The 18,692-nt window shown below is 35.3% G+C and overlaps 1 protein-coding gene across 1 annotated transcript in view; it reads right to left on the reverse strand.

Annotated features, from left to right (window-relative positions):
• Positions 1–18,692, reverse strand: part of pdia5 (protein disulfide isomerase family A, member 5) — a 76,052-nt gene that overhangs the window by 25,984 nt on the left and 31,376 nt on the right. The window contains exons 4-10 of the mRNA XM_062068440.1: positions 15,075–15,149; positions 14,911–14,956; positions 13,494–13,586; positions 13,301–13,361; positions 10,875–10,942; positions 8,268–8,359; positions 4,570–4,641 (exon numbers count right to left, since the gene is read on the reverse strand). Of these exons, the coding sequence (XP_061924424.1) occupies positions 4,570–4,641; positions 8,268–8,359; positions 10,875–10,942; positions 13,301–13,361; positions 13,494–13,586; positions 14,911–14,956; positions 15,075–15,149 (507 nt within the window). The remainder of the gene's footprint in view (positions 1–4,569; positions 4,642–8,267; positions 8,360–10,874; positions 10,943–13,300; positions 13,362–13,493; positions 13,587–14,910; positions 14,957–15,074; positions 15,150–18,692) is intronic.

The following is an 18,692-nucleotide window of genomic DNA, read 5'->3' on the forward strand; positions in this document are numbered from 1 at the left end:
AAATGAATGAAGTAGAATTTATTTCAAAATTATATTGAATAAAGTTTAATTTATTTCAAATTCAAATAGAAGGAAGTAATTTATTTCAAAATTAAATTGAGTAAAGTAGAATTTATTCAAATTCGATGAAGTAGAATTTATTTCAAAATTAAAATGAATAAAGTAGAATTTATTTCAAAATTATATTGAATAAAGTTTAATTTATTTCAAATTCAAATAGAAGGAAGTAATTTATTTCAAAATTAAATTGAGTAAAGTAGAATTTATTCAAATTCGATGAAGTAGAATTTATTTCAAAATTATAATGAATAAAGTAGAATTTATTTCAAAATTATATTGAATAAAGTTTAATTTATTTCAAATTCAAATAGAAGGAAGTAATTTATTTCAAAATTAAATAGAGTAAAGTGGAATTTATTCAAATTCGATGAAGTAGAATTTATTTCAAAATTAAAATGAATAAAGTAGAATTTATTTCAAAATTATATTGAATAAAGTTTAATTTATTTCAAATTCAAATAGAAGGAAGTAATTTATTTCAAAATTAAATTGAGTAAAGTAGAATTTATTCAAATTCGATGAAGTAGAATTTATTTCAAAATTAAAATGAATAAAGTAGAATTTATTTCAAAATTATATTGAATAAAGTTTAATTTATTTCAAATTCAAATAGAAGGAAGTAATTTATTTCAAAATTAAATTGAGTAAAGTAAAATTTATTCAAATTCGATGAAGTAGAATTTATTTCAAAATTAAAATGAATAAAGTAGAATTTATTTCAAAATTATATTGAATAAAGTTTAATTTATTTCAAATTCAAATAGAAGAAAGTAATTTATTTCAAAATTAAATTGAGTAAAGTAGAATTTATTCAAATTCGATGAAGTGGAATTTATTTCAAAATTAAAATGAATAAAGTAGAATTTATTTCAAAATTATATTGAATAAAGTTTAATTTATTTCAATTTCAAATAGAAGGAAGTAATTTATTTCAAAATTAAATTGAGTAAAGTAGAATTTATTCAAATTCGATGGAGTAGAATTTATTTCAAAATTAAAATGAATAAAGTAGAATTTATTTCAAAATTATATTAAATAAAGTTTAATTTATTTCAAATTCAAATAGAAGGAAGTAATTTATTTCAAAATTAAATTGAGTAAAGTAGAATTTCTTCAAATTCGATGAAGTAGAATTTATTTCAAAATTATAATGAATAAAGTACAATTTGATTCAAATTCAAATTGAAGTAGAATTATTTTCAAAATTAATTTGAATAAAGTTAATATTCATTTCCAAATTAAATTGAACAAAGTAGAATTTATTTCAAATTCAAATAGAATGAAGTAAAATTAGTTTGAAAATTAAATTGAATAAAGTAGAATTTATTTCAAATTCAAATAGAATGAAGTAAAATTAGTTTGAAAATTAAATTGAATAAAGTAGAATTTATTTCCAAATTAAATAGAATAAGTATAATTTATTTCAAATTCAAATGAAAGGAAGTAGAAGAGTCACACTGGACTGAAGTGTGTGTGGAGTGCAACTAACTCACTCTATGAAGAGTCACACTGGACAGAAGTGTGTGTGGAGTGCAACTAACTCACTCTATGAAGAGTCACACTGGACTGAAGTGTGTGTGGAGTGCAACTAACTCACTCTATGAAGAGTCACACGGGACTGAAGTGTGTGTGGAGTGCAACTAACTCACTCTATGAAGAGTCACACTGGACTGAAGTGTGTGTGGAGTGCAACTAACTCACTCTATGAAGAGTCACACTGGACTGAAGTGTGTGTGGAGTGCAACTAACTCACTCTATGAAGAGTCACACTGGACTGAAGTGTGTGTGGAGTGCAACTAACTCACTCTATGAAGAGTCACACTGGACTGAAGTGTGTGTGGAGTGCAACTAACTCACTCTATGAAGAGTCACACTGGACTGAAGTGTGTGTGGAGTGCAACTAACTCACTCTATGAAGAGTCACACTGGACAGAAGTGTGTGTGGAGTGCAACTAACTCACTCTATGAAGAGTCACACTGGACAGAAGTGTGTGTGGAGTGCAACTAACTCACTCTATGAAGAGTCACACTGGACTGAAGTGTGTGTGGAGTGCAACTAACTCACTCTATGAAGAGTCACACTGGACTGAAGTGTGTGTGGAGTGCAACTAACTCACTCTATGAAGAGTCACACTGGACAGAAGTGTGTGTGGAGTGCAACTAACTCACTCTATGAAGAGTCACACTGGACTGAAGTGTGTGTGGAGTGCAACTAACTCACTCTATGAAGAGTCACACTGGACAGAAGTGTGTGTGGAGTGCAACTAACTCACTCTATGAAGAGTCACACTGGACAGAAGTGTGTGTGGAGTGCAACTAACTCACTCTATGAAGAGTCACACTGGACAGAAGTGTGTGTGGAGTGCAACTAACTCACTCTATGAAGAGTCACACTGGACTGAAGTGTGTGTGGAGTGCAACTAACTCACTCTATGAAGAGTCACACTGGACAGAAGTGTGTGTGGAGTGCAACTAACTCACTCTATGAAGAGTCACACTGGACTGAAGTGTGTGTGGAGTGCAACTAACTCACTCTATGAAGAGTCACACTGGACTGAAGTGTGTGTGGAGTGCAACTAACTCACTCTATGAAGAGTCACACTGGACAGAAGTGTGTGTGGAGTGCAACTAACTCACTCTATGAAGAGTCACACTGGACTGAAGTGTGTGTGGAGTGCAACTAACTCACTCTATGAAGAGTCACACTGGACTGAGGTGTGTGTGGAGTGCAACTAACTCACTCTATGAAGAGTCACACTGGACTGAAGTGTGTGTGGAGTGCAACTAACTCACTCTATGAAGAGTCACACTGGACAGAAGTGTGTGTGGAGTGCAACTAACTCACTCTATGAAGAGTCACACTGGACTGAAGTGTGTGTGGAGTGCAACTAACTCACTCTATGAAGAGTCACACTGGACTGAAGTGTGTGTGGAGTGCAACTAACTCACTCTATGAAGAGTCACACTGGACAGAAGTGTGTGTGGAGTGCAACTAACTCACTCTATGAAGAGTCACACTGGACAGAAGTGTGTGTGGAGTGCAACTAACTCACTCTATGAAGAGTCACACTGGACTGAAGTGTGTGTGGAGTGCAACTAACTCACTCTATGAAGAGTCACACTGGACAGAAGTGTGTGTGGAGTGCAACTAACTCACTCTATGAAGAGTCACACTGGACTGAAGTGTGTGTGGAGTGCAACTAACTCACTCTATGAAGAGTCACACTGGACTGAAGTGTGTGTGGAGTGCAACTAACTCACTCTATGAAGAGTCACACTGGACAGAAGTGTGTGTGGAGTGCAACTAACTCACTCTATGAAGAGTCACACTGGACTGAAGTGTGTGTGGAGTGCAACTAACTCACTCTATGAAGAGTCACACTGGACTGAGGTGTGTGTGGAGTGCAACTAACTCACTCTATGAAGAGTCACACTGGACTGAAGTGTGTGTGGAGTGCAACTAACTCACTCTATGAAGGGTCACACTGGACAGAAGTGTGTGTGGAGTGCAACTAACTCACTCTATGAAGAGTCACACTGGACAGAAGTGTGTGTGGAGTGCAACTAACTCACTCTATGAAGAGTCACACTGGACTGAAGTGTGTGTGGAGTGCAACTAACTCACTCTATGAAGAGTCACACTGGACTGAAGTGTGTGTGGAGTGCAACTAACTCACTCTATGAAGAGTCACACTGGACTGAAGTGTGTGTGGAGTGCAACTAACTCACTCTATGAAGAGTCACACTGGACTGAAGTGTGTGTGGAGTGCAACTAACTCACTCTATGAAGAGTCACACTGGACTGAAGTGTGTGTGGAGTGCAACTAACTCACTCTATGAAGAGTCACACTGGACAGAAGTGTGTGTGGAGTGCAACTAACTCACTCTATGAAGAGTCACACTGGACTGAAGTGTGTGTGGAGTGCAACTAACTCACTCTATGAAGAGTCACACTGGACAGAAGTGTGTGTGGAGTGCAACTAACTCACTCTATGAAGAGTCACACTGGACTGAAGTGTGTGTGGAGTGCAACTAACTCACTCTATGAAGAGTCACACTGGACTGAGGTGTGTGTGGAGTGCAACTAACTCACTCTATGAAGAGTCACACTGGACTGAGGTGTGTGTGGAGTGCAACTAACTCACTCTATGAAGAGTCACACTGGACTGAAGTGTGTGTGGAGTGCAACTAACTCACTCTATGAAGAGTCACACTGGACTGAAGTGTGTGTGGAGTGCAACTAACTCACTCTATGAAGAGTCACACTGGACTGAAGTGTGTGTGGAGTGCAACTAACTCACTCTATGAAGAGTCACACTGGACTGAAGTGTGTGTGGAGTGCAACTAACTCACTCTATGAAGAGTCACACTGGACTGAAGTGTGTGTGGAGTGCAACTAACTCACTCTATGAAGAGTCACACTGGACTGAAGTGTGTGTGGAGTGCAACTAACTCACTCTATGAAGAGTCACACTGGACTGAAGTGTGTGTGGAGTGCAACTAACTCACTTCTTCATCCAGTCAGCGATGTCCTTGGCACTGGCACCGTAGTTCTCGTAGTGGAAGAGGAACTTGCCCTTGCTGCAAGACAAGGTGAACACAAACATTTATTTACCTTACACCATCACATGAACACATTATGATGGGACTGTCACTGGTTGTTACAACTCTGTACAGTAGATGGCATTGTAACGCTGCTGATTCACACACAACTAGTCTGCCAGAGAACAAGAAGACAACCTAACAGTTTTGTTGCTCATTTGTTAATGACCGTGGCACATCCGAAGAATATTTATCCATTTTCTTCCACTTATCCGATTCTAAAAATACTCATACAAAAAAACCAAACATGTGCAATAAAAGAACACACAGGTGAAATAGCACTAGCATGCTAGATGTAGCTAATTTGGCAAGTATACACTTCTGTGTCATATATTTTGGTATTTCACGAAAGCTAACTGGAAGCATGCTATTGTTAGCATGCTAGCATAGTACTGTTAGAATGCTCATATGTTTTGTGACTTTATCTGGCCAGCGTGCTAACTGTTAGCATTTCAGTTCAACTTCAGCATTCACACTAAATGTGTGCTAAAATTGCATGTTTTAGTTCTTTGAAAAAGATCTATGCACTGTAGGGTTGCACACAAAAAAAAAATCGATTCACATCCGAATCACGATTCAAAATGATCCCGATTCGAAATCCATTTTCAAAAATAGCTTTAAAATATAAAAATATTTGTAATTAAATTCGAAAATATATATATATCAAAACATATAAAATAAATTTTAATAAAATAAAATAATATTTTATTTAAAAAAAATACATATATTTTTAATTTAAAAAAATACATAAATAGTTTTTATCCCAATCCCACACAAGCAGAAAGAGGCTTTCGAACCTGTTTGAACAAACTTTGATTATAATCATTGTGAGAACGGGTTTGAATGGAGAATAATGTTGGATCCAGACTGGACTCTGAATGGCATCGTCACCCCAGGAGTCGGACGGGATCACGAGGCGCCCACTGATTCCCAAGCTAGTATATCGTAAGACTTTTGAAGGTGAAAACTACCAACATGGCCGCCGTATCCTTTGATCTGTGGCCTGAGTGGAAGAAGACTGGGCCTCTGTGTTTAAGAAGATGATGTGTGTGTACCACATTGTACTGTACTTGGCAGGGGAATGTCCAATCAGCTTGATTGGACATCTTTCTGCGGCGTTAATCCTGGTAGAAGGCAAGTGAGCGGCCATCAAACCTTGCAGCATCAGATAGCTGATGCTAGCACTTTAGCACCCACTGGTCAGCACATGTTTTATCTTCTAATGTAACCGTTAGCTGGGATACGTGCTAATGCTAATGTGCACACACACACACACACACACACACACACACACACACACACACACACACACACACACACACACACACACACACACACACACACACACACACACACACACACACACACACACACACACACACACACACACACACACACACACACACACACACACACAGGTCCTCTCATTAAAGAGACTGCCATGATGATGAAGTAGCAAACTGAGTCAAGGTGACCACCACTTGTCTGGACCAGGTGAAATATTCTGCCATGCAAGTATTATCCTAGCAACACTGTCTGCAAATGTGCTTCTCAATCTGTGTGTGTGTGTGTGTGTGTGTGTGTGTGTGTGTGTGTGTGTGTGTGTAATCTGATGACAGGTGAGTCAGATTACACACACACACAGATTGAGACACAGACACACAAATGAGTACACAGACAGGTGAGTCAGATTACACACACACACAGATTGAGACACAGACACACAAATGAGTACACAGACAGGTGAGTCAGATTACACACACACACAGATTGAGACACAGACACACAAATGCGTACACAGACAGGTGAATCAGATTACACACACACAGATTGAGACACAGACAGGTGAATCTATGGCCACTTGTCCAGGGTGTACCCCGCCTTCCGCCCAAATGCAGCTGAGATCGGCCGTGACCCCAAAAAGGGACAAGCGGTAGAAAACGGATGGAATGTCTAATTGATTAAAATAAAAAATAATAACATTATCAAAAGCTTTGTGTAATAGCTGGTTTTTCATTTTTGAGACATTTCCAAAAAGCGCTAACAATATGTTTGTGTCATTGTCATTATGGGATATTGTGTGTAAAAAATATGGATTCCATTTTGGAATAAAGCTGTAACATAACTGAATGTGGAAAAAGTGAAGCGTTATGAATAGTTTCCAGATGCGCTGTATATAAATATTACAAAAGTAAAAAAAAAAAAAAATTGAATTAAAATATATAATAAATTATAATTAAATAAATATATTTATATTATCAAAAGTTTTGTGTCATAGCTGTTTTTTTTAAATGTTTAAAACATTTCCAAAAAACTCTAAAAATATTTTTGTCACCTCGTCATTAAGGGGTATTGTGTGTAGAATTTGGAGGACTATTTTTTTAAAATTCCATTTTGGAATAAAGCTGCAACATAACAAAATGTGTAAAAAGTGAAGTGTTATAAATACTTTACAGATGCAATGTATATACATATTTAAAATAGGGATGTCCGATAATGGCTTTTTGCCGATATGCCGATATTCCGATATTGTCCAACTCTTTAATTACCGATACCGATATCAACCGATACCGATACCAACCGATATATGCAGTCGTGGAATTAACACATTATTATGCCTAATTTGGACAACCAGGTATGGTGAAGATAAGGTACTTTTTAAAAAAATTAGTAAAATAAGATAAATAAATTAAAAACATTTTCTTGAATAAAAAAGAAAGTACAACAATATAAAAACAGTTACATAGAAACTAGTAATGAATGAAAATGAGTAAAATGAAGTGTTAAAGGTTAGTACTATTAGTGGAGCAGCAGCACGCACAATCATGTGTGCTTACGGACTGTATCCCTTGCAGACTGTATTGATATATATTGATATATAATGTAGGAAGCAGAATATTAATAACAGAAAGAAACAACCCTTTTGTGTGAATGAGTGTGAATGTGTGTAAATGGGGTGGGTTGGTGCACTAATTGTAAGTGTATCTTGTGTTTTTTATGTGGATTTAATAAAAAAAACAAAAAACAAAACGATACTGATAATAAAAAAAACGATACCGATAATTTCCGATATTACATTTTAACGCATTTATCGGCCGACCGATATTATCGGACATCTCTAATATTTATATTATCAAAAGTTTTGTGTCATAGCTGTTTTTCAAATGTTTAATAATTACAATAAACAAGCTCTAAAAAAGTTTTTGGTCACATTGTCATTATGGGGTATTGTGTGTAGAATTTTAATAACAAAAATGAATTTATTCCACTTTCAAGCTGCAAGATGAAAAAAAAACAAATGCTGTGAATACATTAAGGATGCACTGTATTATTATTTGTATTAACAGGTAATAATTAATTTTTAATCATGAATATGATTGAATAAATCTAAAGAAGCATATATTGATTTACATTTGATGGCTTTTAGCTAAAAAAAAGTATAAATGTGTCCACTTTTAATAGTGATGAGCAGTATGTCATCCTGTGTGGAGGCAGAAGACCAGCCATGTTGGAGAAGAGAAACACTGCAGGCCAGTAGCACCTCAACAACCCAGAACTAAAGTCCACTCCAGGGAGTGTGGTGTGGCATGATTACCAGGACTCACTGGAAGTAGCAGAAGGTGGGGTAACCTTTCACATCAAACTCCTGCTTCAGGCCATCAAACTCTGCCGGGTGCACGTTCATGGCGGCCAGGACCTGGGAGGCAACACACAGACATCACAATCTAGCCTGCTAATGTTAGCATGCTAATATAAACTCATATAAATAACTATCTATATTTTCAAGAACACTAATATAAATAACTAGTTACATTTTCAATAACACTAATATAAATAACTGTATTTACACTTTCAATAACATTAATATAAATAACTGTATTTACATTTCCAATAACAATATAAATAACTAGTTACATTTCCAATAACACTAATATAAATAACTGTATTTACATTTTCAATAACACTAATATAAATAACTGTATTTACATTTCCAATAACACTAATATAAATAACTATTTACATTTCCAATAACACGAATATAAATAACTGTATTTACATTTCCAATAACACTAATATAAATAACTGTATTTACATTTCCAATAACACTAATATAAATAACTGTATTTACATTTCCAATAACACTAATATAAATAACTGTATTTACATTTCCAATAACATTAATATAAATAACTGTATTTACATTTCCAATAACACTAATATAAATAACTGTATTTACATTTCCAATAACACTAATATAAATAACTATTTACATTTCCAATAACACGAATATAAATAACTATTTACATTTCCAATAACACTAATATAAATAACTATTTACATTTCCAATAACACGAATATAAATAACTATTTACATTTCCAATAACACTAATATAAATAACTATTTACATTTCCAATAACACTAATATAAATAACTATTTACATTTCCAATAACACTAATATAAATAACTATTTACATTTCCAATAACACGAATATAAATAACTATTTACATTTCCAATACCACTAATATAAATAACTGTATTTACATTTCCAATAACACTAATATAAATAACTGTATTTACATTTCCAATAACACTAATATAAATAACTATTTACATTTCCAATAACACGAATATAAATAACTATTTACATTTCCAATAACACTAATATAAATAACTATTTACATTTCCAATAACACGAATATAAATAACTATTTACATTTCCAATAACACTAATATAAATAACTGTATTTACATTTCCAATAACACGAATATAAATAACTGTATTTACATTTCCAATAACACTAATATAAATAACTATTTACATTTCCAATAACACTAATATAAATAACTGTATTTACATTTCCAATAACACTAATATAAATAACTGTATTTACATTTCCAATAACACTAATATAAATAACTGTATTTACATTTCCAATAACATTAATATAAATAACTGTATTTACATTTCCAATAACACTAATATAAATAACTGTATTTACATTTCCAATAACACTAATATAAATAACTATTTACATTTCCAATAACACGAATATAAATAACTATTTACATTTCCAATAACACTAATATAAATAACTATTTACATTTCCAATAACACGAATATAAATAACTATTTACATTTCCAATAACACTAATATAAATAACTATTTACATTTCCAATAACACTAATATAAATAACTATTTACATTTCCAATAACACTAATATAAATAACTATTTACATTTCCAATAACACGAATATAAATAACTATTTACATTTCCAATAACACTAATATAAATAACTGTATTTACATTTCCAATAACACTAATATAAATAACTGTATTTACATTTCCAATAACACTAATATAAATAACTATTTACATTTCCAATAACACGAATATAAATAACTATTTACATTTCCAATAACACTAATATAAATAACTATTTACATTTCCAATAACACGAATATAAATAACTATTTACATTTCCAATAACACTAATATAAATAACTGTATTTACATTTCCAATAACACTAATATAAATAACTGTATTTACATTTCCAATAACACTAATATAAATAACTATTTACATTTCCAATAACACTAATATAAATAACTATAAATAACTATTTACATTTCCAATAACACGAATATAAATAACTATTTACATTTCCAATAACACTAATATAAATAACTGTATTTACATTTCCAATAACACTAATATAAATAACTGTATTTACATTTCCAATAACACTAATATAAATAACTGTATTTACATTTCCAATAACACGAATATAAATAACTGTATTTACATTTCCAATAACACGAATATAAATAACTGTATTTACATTTCCAATAACACCAACCTTACGTCTCAGGAAGTGGTAACTTGCTCTGCTGTCACTCCCGTCATGTCCTTTGTTGCTTAATGTTGTGTGGCGGCTTTACATTATTGTGTTGTGGCTTTTGCAACGGTGCTGCAGCTGAAAGTCGTGTTAATAGTTTATGTGGGCCACCGTAGCTATCCACCATTTTTGTTTTGACGAGCGATGGTGATGACAGACTTGAGTAATATGCTAGGACATGTTAGCGTGTCAGTTGTGCTTTGCAGTAGCGTGCTTGCCTGCTTCTAATGTACAATTCAGGCCAGGAAAACCAGCATGGAACAGCGTGTGCAACGTTAGCATGACAGTGTTGGCAGGGTTGCACTTACGTATCGTCCTTTTGTCTCCGTGGCTGCTTGCTGGAAGACAGGCTGCATCCTCTTACACACGCCACACCCTGTCAAAGAGCAAGGGAGACACAATCATCATTCATCAAGTCAAGACATATTTCACACTCAGGAGTATACCTGCTTAATTAGCTAAAAAAAAGCTAGCATGCTATAACAGTAGCATACGTCAAGGACAAAAATATATTACTCTGCGATATGAACATGAAAAATGTGTTACAAATGCCAGCATGGTAATGTTAGCATGCATCACGTACCACAATAGGACTCTGGTGTATACCTATACATTTAGCTCAAAGCGCTAGCCTACTTAAGTTAGCATGCTAACAGGTATCATTAAGTAAAACAATATTTGACACTATGGTGTATACCTCCTAAATTAGCTAAAAAAAAGCTAGCATGCTAATGTTGGCATGCTAAAATACTAACTGTAACATGCATCAAGTACCAAAATATATTACTCTGAGGTGTGTACCTGACAAATGTGTTAAAAATGCTAGAATGCATCAAGTACCAAAATATGACTGGTGTATACCTATACAATTGGCTAAAAAAATCTAGCCTACTTAGGTTAGCATGCTAACTGGTATCATTTGTCAAGTGACAAAATACCGTATTTTTCTGACTATAAGTCGCAGTTTTTTTCATAGTTTGGCCGGGGGTGCGACTTATACTCAGGAGCGACTTATGTGTGAATTTATTAACACATTAGCGTAAAATATCGTATAATATTATTGATGTCATTCACGTAAGAGACTAGACGTATAAGATTTGATGGGATTTAGTGACAGATTGTTTGGTAAACGTATAGCATGTTCTATATGTTATAGTTATTTGAATGACTCTTACCATAATATGTTACGTTAACATACCAGTTGGTTATTTATGCCTCATATAACGTACACTTATTCAGCCTGTTGTTCACTATTCTTTAGACATTTTAAATTGCCTTTCAAATGTCTATTCTTGCTGTTGGCTTTTATCAAATACATTTCCCCAAAAATTGCGACTTATACTCCAGTGCGACTTATATATGTTTTTTTACTTCTTTATTATGCATTTTCGGCCGGTGTGACTTATACTCCGGAGCGACTTATACTCCGAAAATACGGTATTTGACACTGGGGTGTATACCTGCTAAATGAGCTAAAAAAGCTTGCATGCTAAAATGCTAACTGTAACATGCATCAAGTACAAAAATACATTACTCCTAGGTGTGTACCTGAAAAATGTGTTAAAAATGCTAGCATGGTAATGTTAGCATGGATCAGGTAAAAAAGATGACTCGGGTGTATACCTATAAAATTAGCTAAAAAAGCTAGCCTACTTACGTTAGCATGCTAACTGGTATCATTCGCCAAGTAATAACATATTTGACGCTGAGGTGTATACCTGCTAAAGTAACTTAACAATCTAGCAAGCTGATGTTAGCATGCTAAACATGGGTCAAGTACCAAAATATATTACTTCAAGGTGTGTACCTGAAAAATGGGTTTAAAATGCTAGCCAGCTAACATTAGCATGCATCAAGTACCAAATATGACTCTGGTCTATACCTATAAAATTAGCTAAAAAAGCTAGCCTACTTACGTTAGCATAGGTGCTAACGTAAGTAATAACATATTTGACGCTGAGGTGTATACCTGCTTAAGTAACTAAACAATCTAGCATGCTAAAATGCTAACTGTAACATGCATCAAGTACAAAAATACAATACTTCTAGGTGTGTACCTGAAAAATGTGTTAAAAATGCTAGCATGGTAATGTTAGCATGGATCAGGTACCAAAAGATGACTCTGGTGTATACCTATAAAATTTGCTAAAAAAGCTAGCCTACTTACGTTAGCATGCTAACTGGTATCATTCGCCAAGTAATAACATATTTGACGCTGAGGTGTATACCTGCTAAAGTAACTTAACAATCTAGCAAGCTGATGTTAGCATGCTAAACATGCGTCAAGTACCAAAATATATCACTTCAAGGTGTGTACCTGAAAAATGGGTTTAAAATGCTAGCCAGCTAACATTAGCATGCATCAAGTACCAAATATGACTCTGATATATACCTATAAAATTAGCTAAAAAAGCTAGCCTACTTACGTTAGCATGGGAGCTAACGTAAGTAATAACATATTTGACGCTGAGGTGTATACCTGCTTAAGTAACTAAACAATCTAGCATGCTAAAATGCTAACTGTAACATGCATCAAGTACCAAAAATATACCTACAAATTTAGCTAAAAAAAAGCTATCTTACTAATGTTAGCATGTGATTGATGACATCATTCGTCAAGTAACAAAACATTTGACGCTGAGGTGTGTCCCTGCAGAAACAAGCTATCATGCTAATATTAGAATGCTAACTTTGTGCACACCCCTGCTTTAGCACAAAGGTAGCAGACACTCACATGGAGCGTAGAACATCATGAGGATGGGCCTGTCCTCCTTCTTCAGCAGCTTCCGGAAGTCCTTCAAATGACAACGTGCATGAGGACATGAAGGATCAGTGTGTGTGTGTGTGTGTGTGTGTGTGTGTGTGTGTGTGTGTGTGTGTGTGTCATTGACCTGGTTGAAGCTCATGACATGTCCTCCAAGACTTACCTTTTCTGTTGCTATGTGAAGGATGTCTTTAGCCTGGGGGTTTTCCTCCCACAGTGGGGGTCCTGAGGGGTCCTTCAGGAAGGCCACCATGGACTGAGAGGTGGGCGTGGCAACAAAGGAAGGTGGGCGTGGCAACAAAGGAAGGTGGGCGTGGCAATAAAAGAAAGGAAGGACGTCAGAGCAGCCATACTTTCACCAATGTTGCAACGCTCATAAATCCCGCACTATAAGCCACTACTTTTTTCCTACGCCTTGTACCCTGCGGTTTGTAAATCGGTGCGGCTAATTTATGGATTTTCTTTCGCTGACGGCCATAAAGTTTTGTGTTCAATAGATTTCATTCAACCCGAGCAGAAACACTGAAAAGGTTTTTTCTTTTTTTGTGCCATAGCGCCGACTTTTGGACCAGGTTGACAATGTACTTCCTGTTTGAATGCCTTAAACCGGAAGTATAGCCGTCCATGGCGTTTCTACTCGTACGGATTCTTCATTCATCACTCCAAGCGACGTTGGTAAGTTTTACAATATAACTAAAACAATTCTTACTTACTAAAGCGTACCATGTGTGACTATAAGTCTGATATATACGTTGTGAAATGGAGTTAATTACACAGTAAATGTTTATTTACATACCTTAATTGTTTCCAAACGGTGTCTGTAACACGGCAGTAAAACGGCTGATCAAACAAAACAGAAGTCATGGTCAAGGACCCACTAGCTGCACAAGCTAGCTCTCCAATCAGCTAAACAGACTCAATATCGCCACGGTGACGTTTGTGAAAGTGAAACAATACAAAAAGAATGTAAGTTAATAATACTAACACACATTTGTAAATGTATTACCATGTTAGCTAATGCTAACGACGCTAGCTTAATGACATTACTACAGCAGGTACAAATATGCATGAAAACCCTCCTACAGACATCACACATGGGACACTTTAGTAAGTAAGAATTGTTTTAGTTGTATTGTAAAACTTACAAACGTTGCTTGGAGAATCCATACAAGTAGAAACGCTATGGACGGCTAGAAAACGGAACGGCACTTGTACTTCCGGTTGAAAGCCAGTCTAAAAAGAAGGGCAGTGCAGCACCTGCCGTGAGTGAACACATCCAAAAGGTGGCGCCGTAGCACAAAAAACGACATTTTTCAGTGTCTTCACTAGTTTTTTTTGTTTTTTAACTATTTGCATTACGGCCGTCAGCAAGGAAAAATCCATGTATCAGCCGCACCGTTTTGTAAGCCACAGGATTCAAAGTGTAGGAAAAAAGTGGCGGCTTTTAGTCCGGAACTGAAGGTAGTTAGAGAAAAATGAGTGGTCGGAACACGTGTGCAGTGACAAGGTGAGGGCTGACACAGGTGAACTCCACAACAAAGATGATGTCACCGTCATTGAAAGAAGATGCGAGGACACACCTTGAAGGTCAAAGGTCGGTCGTAGAGCAGGTGGAAAGTTCCATCTCTGTGGCAGAAGAAGAAGAGTGAAGGACAGGTGAGGGTCAGAAGGAGGAAGTGGCACACTCACCTGTAATGCAGCAACTCAACAGGTGAGGGTCAGAAGGAGGAAGTGGCACACTCACCTGTAATGCAGCAACTCACTGGCAGAACTGGGCTCCACTTTGACTTTCTTGCACAGCTTGCGGCCCTCAGAGTCCCTGGAGAGGACCAGAGTCTACATTCAGTGTGACCCTCATGCAGTCTAATTGTTCATCCATGCTAGTCTGGACTATTTGGACAAAGGCGCCTGCTGAATTACTGCACTGATTGTAATGTATGAAGCTGACATAATGTGGACTACTTCCACAAGATGAACACACAACCTCGCACAGGACCATGAACATGACGGATGGAGGATGGAGGACGGAGGACGGAGGATGGAGGACGGAGGACGGAGGATGGAGGATGGAGGATGGAGGACGGAGGACGGAGGATGGAGGACGGAGGACGGAGGACGGAGGCTGGAGGACGGAGGCTGGAGGACGGAGGACGGAGGATGGAGGACGGAGGATGGAGGATGGAGGATGGAGGACGGAGGATGGAGGACGGAGGATGGAGGATGGAGGACGGAGGATGGAGGACGGAGGACGGAGGATGGAGGACGGAGGATGGAGGATGGAGGACTGAGGACGGAGGACGGAGGACGGAGGACGGAGGATGGAGGACGGAGGCTGGAGGACGGAGGACGGAGGATGGAGGACGGAGGATGGAGGATGGAGGATGGAGGACGGAGGACGGAGGATGGAGGATGGAGGACGGAGGACGGAGGACGGAGGACGGAGGACGGAGGACGGAGGATGGAGGATGGAGGACGGAGGATGGAGGACGGAGGCTGGAGGACGGAGGCTGGAGGACGGAGGATGGAGGATGGAGGACGGAGGATGGAGGATGGAGGATGGAGGATGGAGGATGGAGGAGGTGCAAGGAAGTGAAATATGGGATGAGGACGCTTGAAGAAATGCTATGGAAATACACAAACACTTCAACGTCCTCCCTATGGGACATTTTCACTTTATTAACACTGCAGCACATTATTAGGTACACCTGCATCATCTCCTTTATTACTACACATCATGCACAACATACATATATATATGAATAACTACATCTAAAATAATTAAAACATATAACACATACATACATATATATATATACACATACATATATATATGTATACATACAAATACATACATAAACGCATTCATACTGTATATAAACATTATATACACATACAAATGTATACATATATATACACATACATGTGTATATACATATATATATATACACACACATACATATGTATATATATACACATGTATATATGTACACACACATGTATGTGTGTATATATATGTATATATATAGATATATACACACACACATACATATGTATATATATACACATGTATATATGTACACACACATGTATGTGTGTATATATATGTATATATATACATATATACACACACACATACATATGTATATATATACACATGTATATATGTACACACACATGTATGTGTGTATATATATGTATATATATATAGATATATACACACACACATACATGTTTGTGTGTATATATATATATACACACAAACATACATGTGTATGTATATCTATATATATAGATATATATACAGTACATATGCACATGTATGTGTGTAAATATATATACACACACACACATAAATACATGTGTACATATATACATATGTGTATATACATATATATATACACACACACACACACACATACATATGTATATATATACACATGTATATATGTACACACACATGTATGTGTGTATACATATATGTATATATATAGATATATACACACACACAAACACACATAGGTTTGTGTGTATATATATATACACACAAACATACATGTGTATATATATATATATATATATATATATATATATATATATATATATATATATATATATATATATATATATATATATATATATATATATATATATATTAGGGCTGCAACTAACGATTAATTTGATAATCGATTAATCTGTCGATTATTACTTCGATTAATCGATTAATAATCGGATAAAAGAGACAAACTACATTTCTATCCTTTCCAGTATTTTATTGAAAAAAAACAGCATACTGGCACCATACTTATTTTGATTATTGTTTCTCAGCTGTTTGTACATGTTGCAGTTTATAAATAAAGGTTTATTTAAAAAAATTAAAAAAATTATTTTTTATTTTTTTTAAAGCCTCTGCGCATGCGCATAGCATAGATCCAACGAATCGATGACTAAATTAATCGGCAACTATTTTTATAATCAATTTTAATCGATTAGTTGTTGCAGCCCTAATATAGATATATATATACAGAACATATGCACATGTATGTGTGTAAATATATATATATATACACACACATACATGTGCATATGTACATGTGTGTGTGTGTGTGTATATATATATATATATATATATATATATATATATATATATATATATATATATATATATATACACACATATACACACCTGTACACATATTCGTATACTTATATACATAAATGTGCATATATATATCTATATATATATATAGATAGATATATATACACACATATATACATGTACTGTATATATAAATACGTATATACATACATATATACACATACAGTATATACTAGAGGTGAGAATCTTTGGGCACCTCACAATTTGATTACGATTCAGGAGCTACGATTCAATTAAAAATTGATTATTAAGCCTCGCCGGCTTAATGATGCATCATTAATTCATTTATATTGATGCAGTTTTACATGTCTTTCCGTTTCACTAAATAAACGTTTATCCCTTCAAAAAAAACTATTCATTCGTAATAAGAAAAGGTCACGTTAACTGCCACGTTTATTAAATGAATGAAAAAGTGAACAAGTGGAACATAAGTGGCAGAAAGTAAAGGAGCTGGGAGAAACATCTCAGAACTGTCTGCATTACTTTATTTACAATAAATACATCGATTATTGACGTTTACTAATCAATTCTATAATCATCCATGTCCCAACTGCCACGCATCTAAAAATAGATTATATATATATATATATATAGAGAGAGAGAGAGAGAGAGAGGGCTATACCAACATTTGTTTTCAACAATGGGAAAAAGATGGAGGCAAGGACACTATTCATATTTGTGAAGACACGTAATAGTTGATTTAAATGTGCCAATGGTCCATGGGCCAAATACCCGCAATAGCACCGTGAGTGAGGAATGTGTAGGCTTATAGCACCATACTGTACATCAATATGATGCACTACACACTGTGTCTAATACAGTTAGCATCTTTTATGTACTTCTTTCAGATCATTTTCTGCAGATGTTCATCATTTCCAGGTGTGGTTCTAGAACTACATACTTTGCTAAACTACCAAGGGTGTAGCTTTTCCTTATTGGACACGGGCGAAGCATGGCGCCCAAGGTCATCCTTTTCCACAGAGCGTCAAAAAGTCTCTATTTTTAACGTAGGGCAGGGGTTCTTTAAGTCAAACGTAACTTCTTAGACTGCAAAAAAAACAACATAGATTTTATGATCAATAAACTGCAATACTACCTAAACATTTGTTTTCCCCTCAACATTCTAGTGACTGAGCTGCCATTTTTTTCCATAGAGCATCAAAAAGTCTCTACTTTAAACGTAGGGCAGGGGTTCTTTAAGTCTAA

The sequence above is a fragment of the Entelurus aequoreus genome, linkage group LG13 (assembly GCF_033978785.1).
Source record: "Entelurus aequoreus isolate RoL-2023_Sb linkage group LG13, RoL_Eaeq_v1.1, whole genome shotgun sequence".
Classification (NCBI taxonomy): domain Eukaryota; kingdom Metazoa; phylum Chordata; class Actinopteri; order Syngnathiformes; family Syngnathidae; genus Entelurus; species Entelurus aequoreus.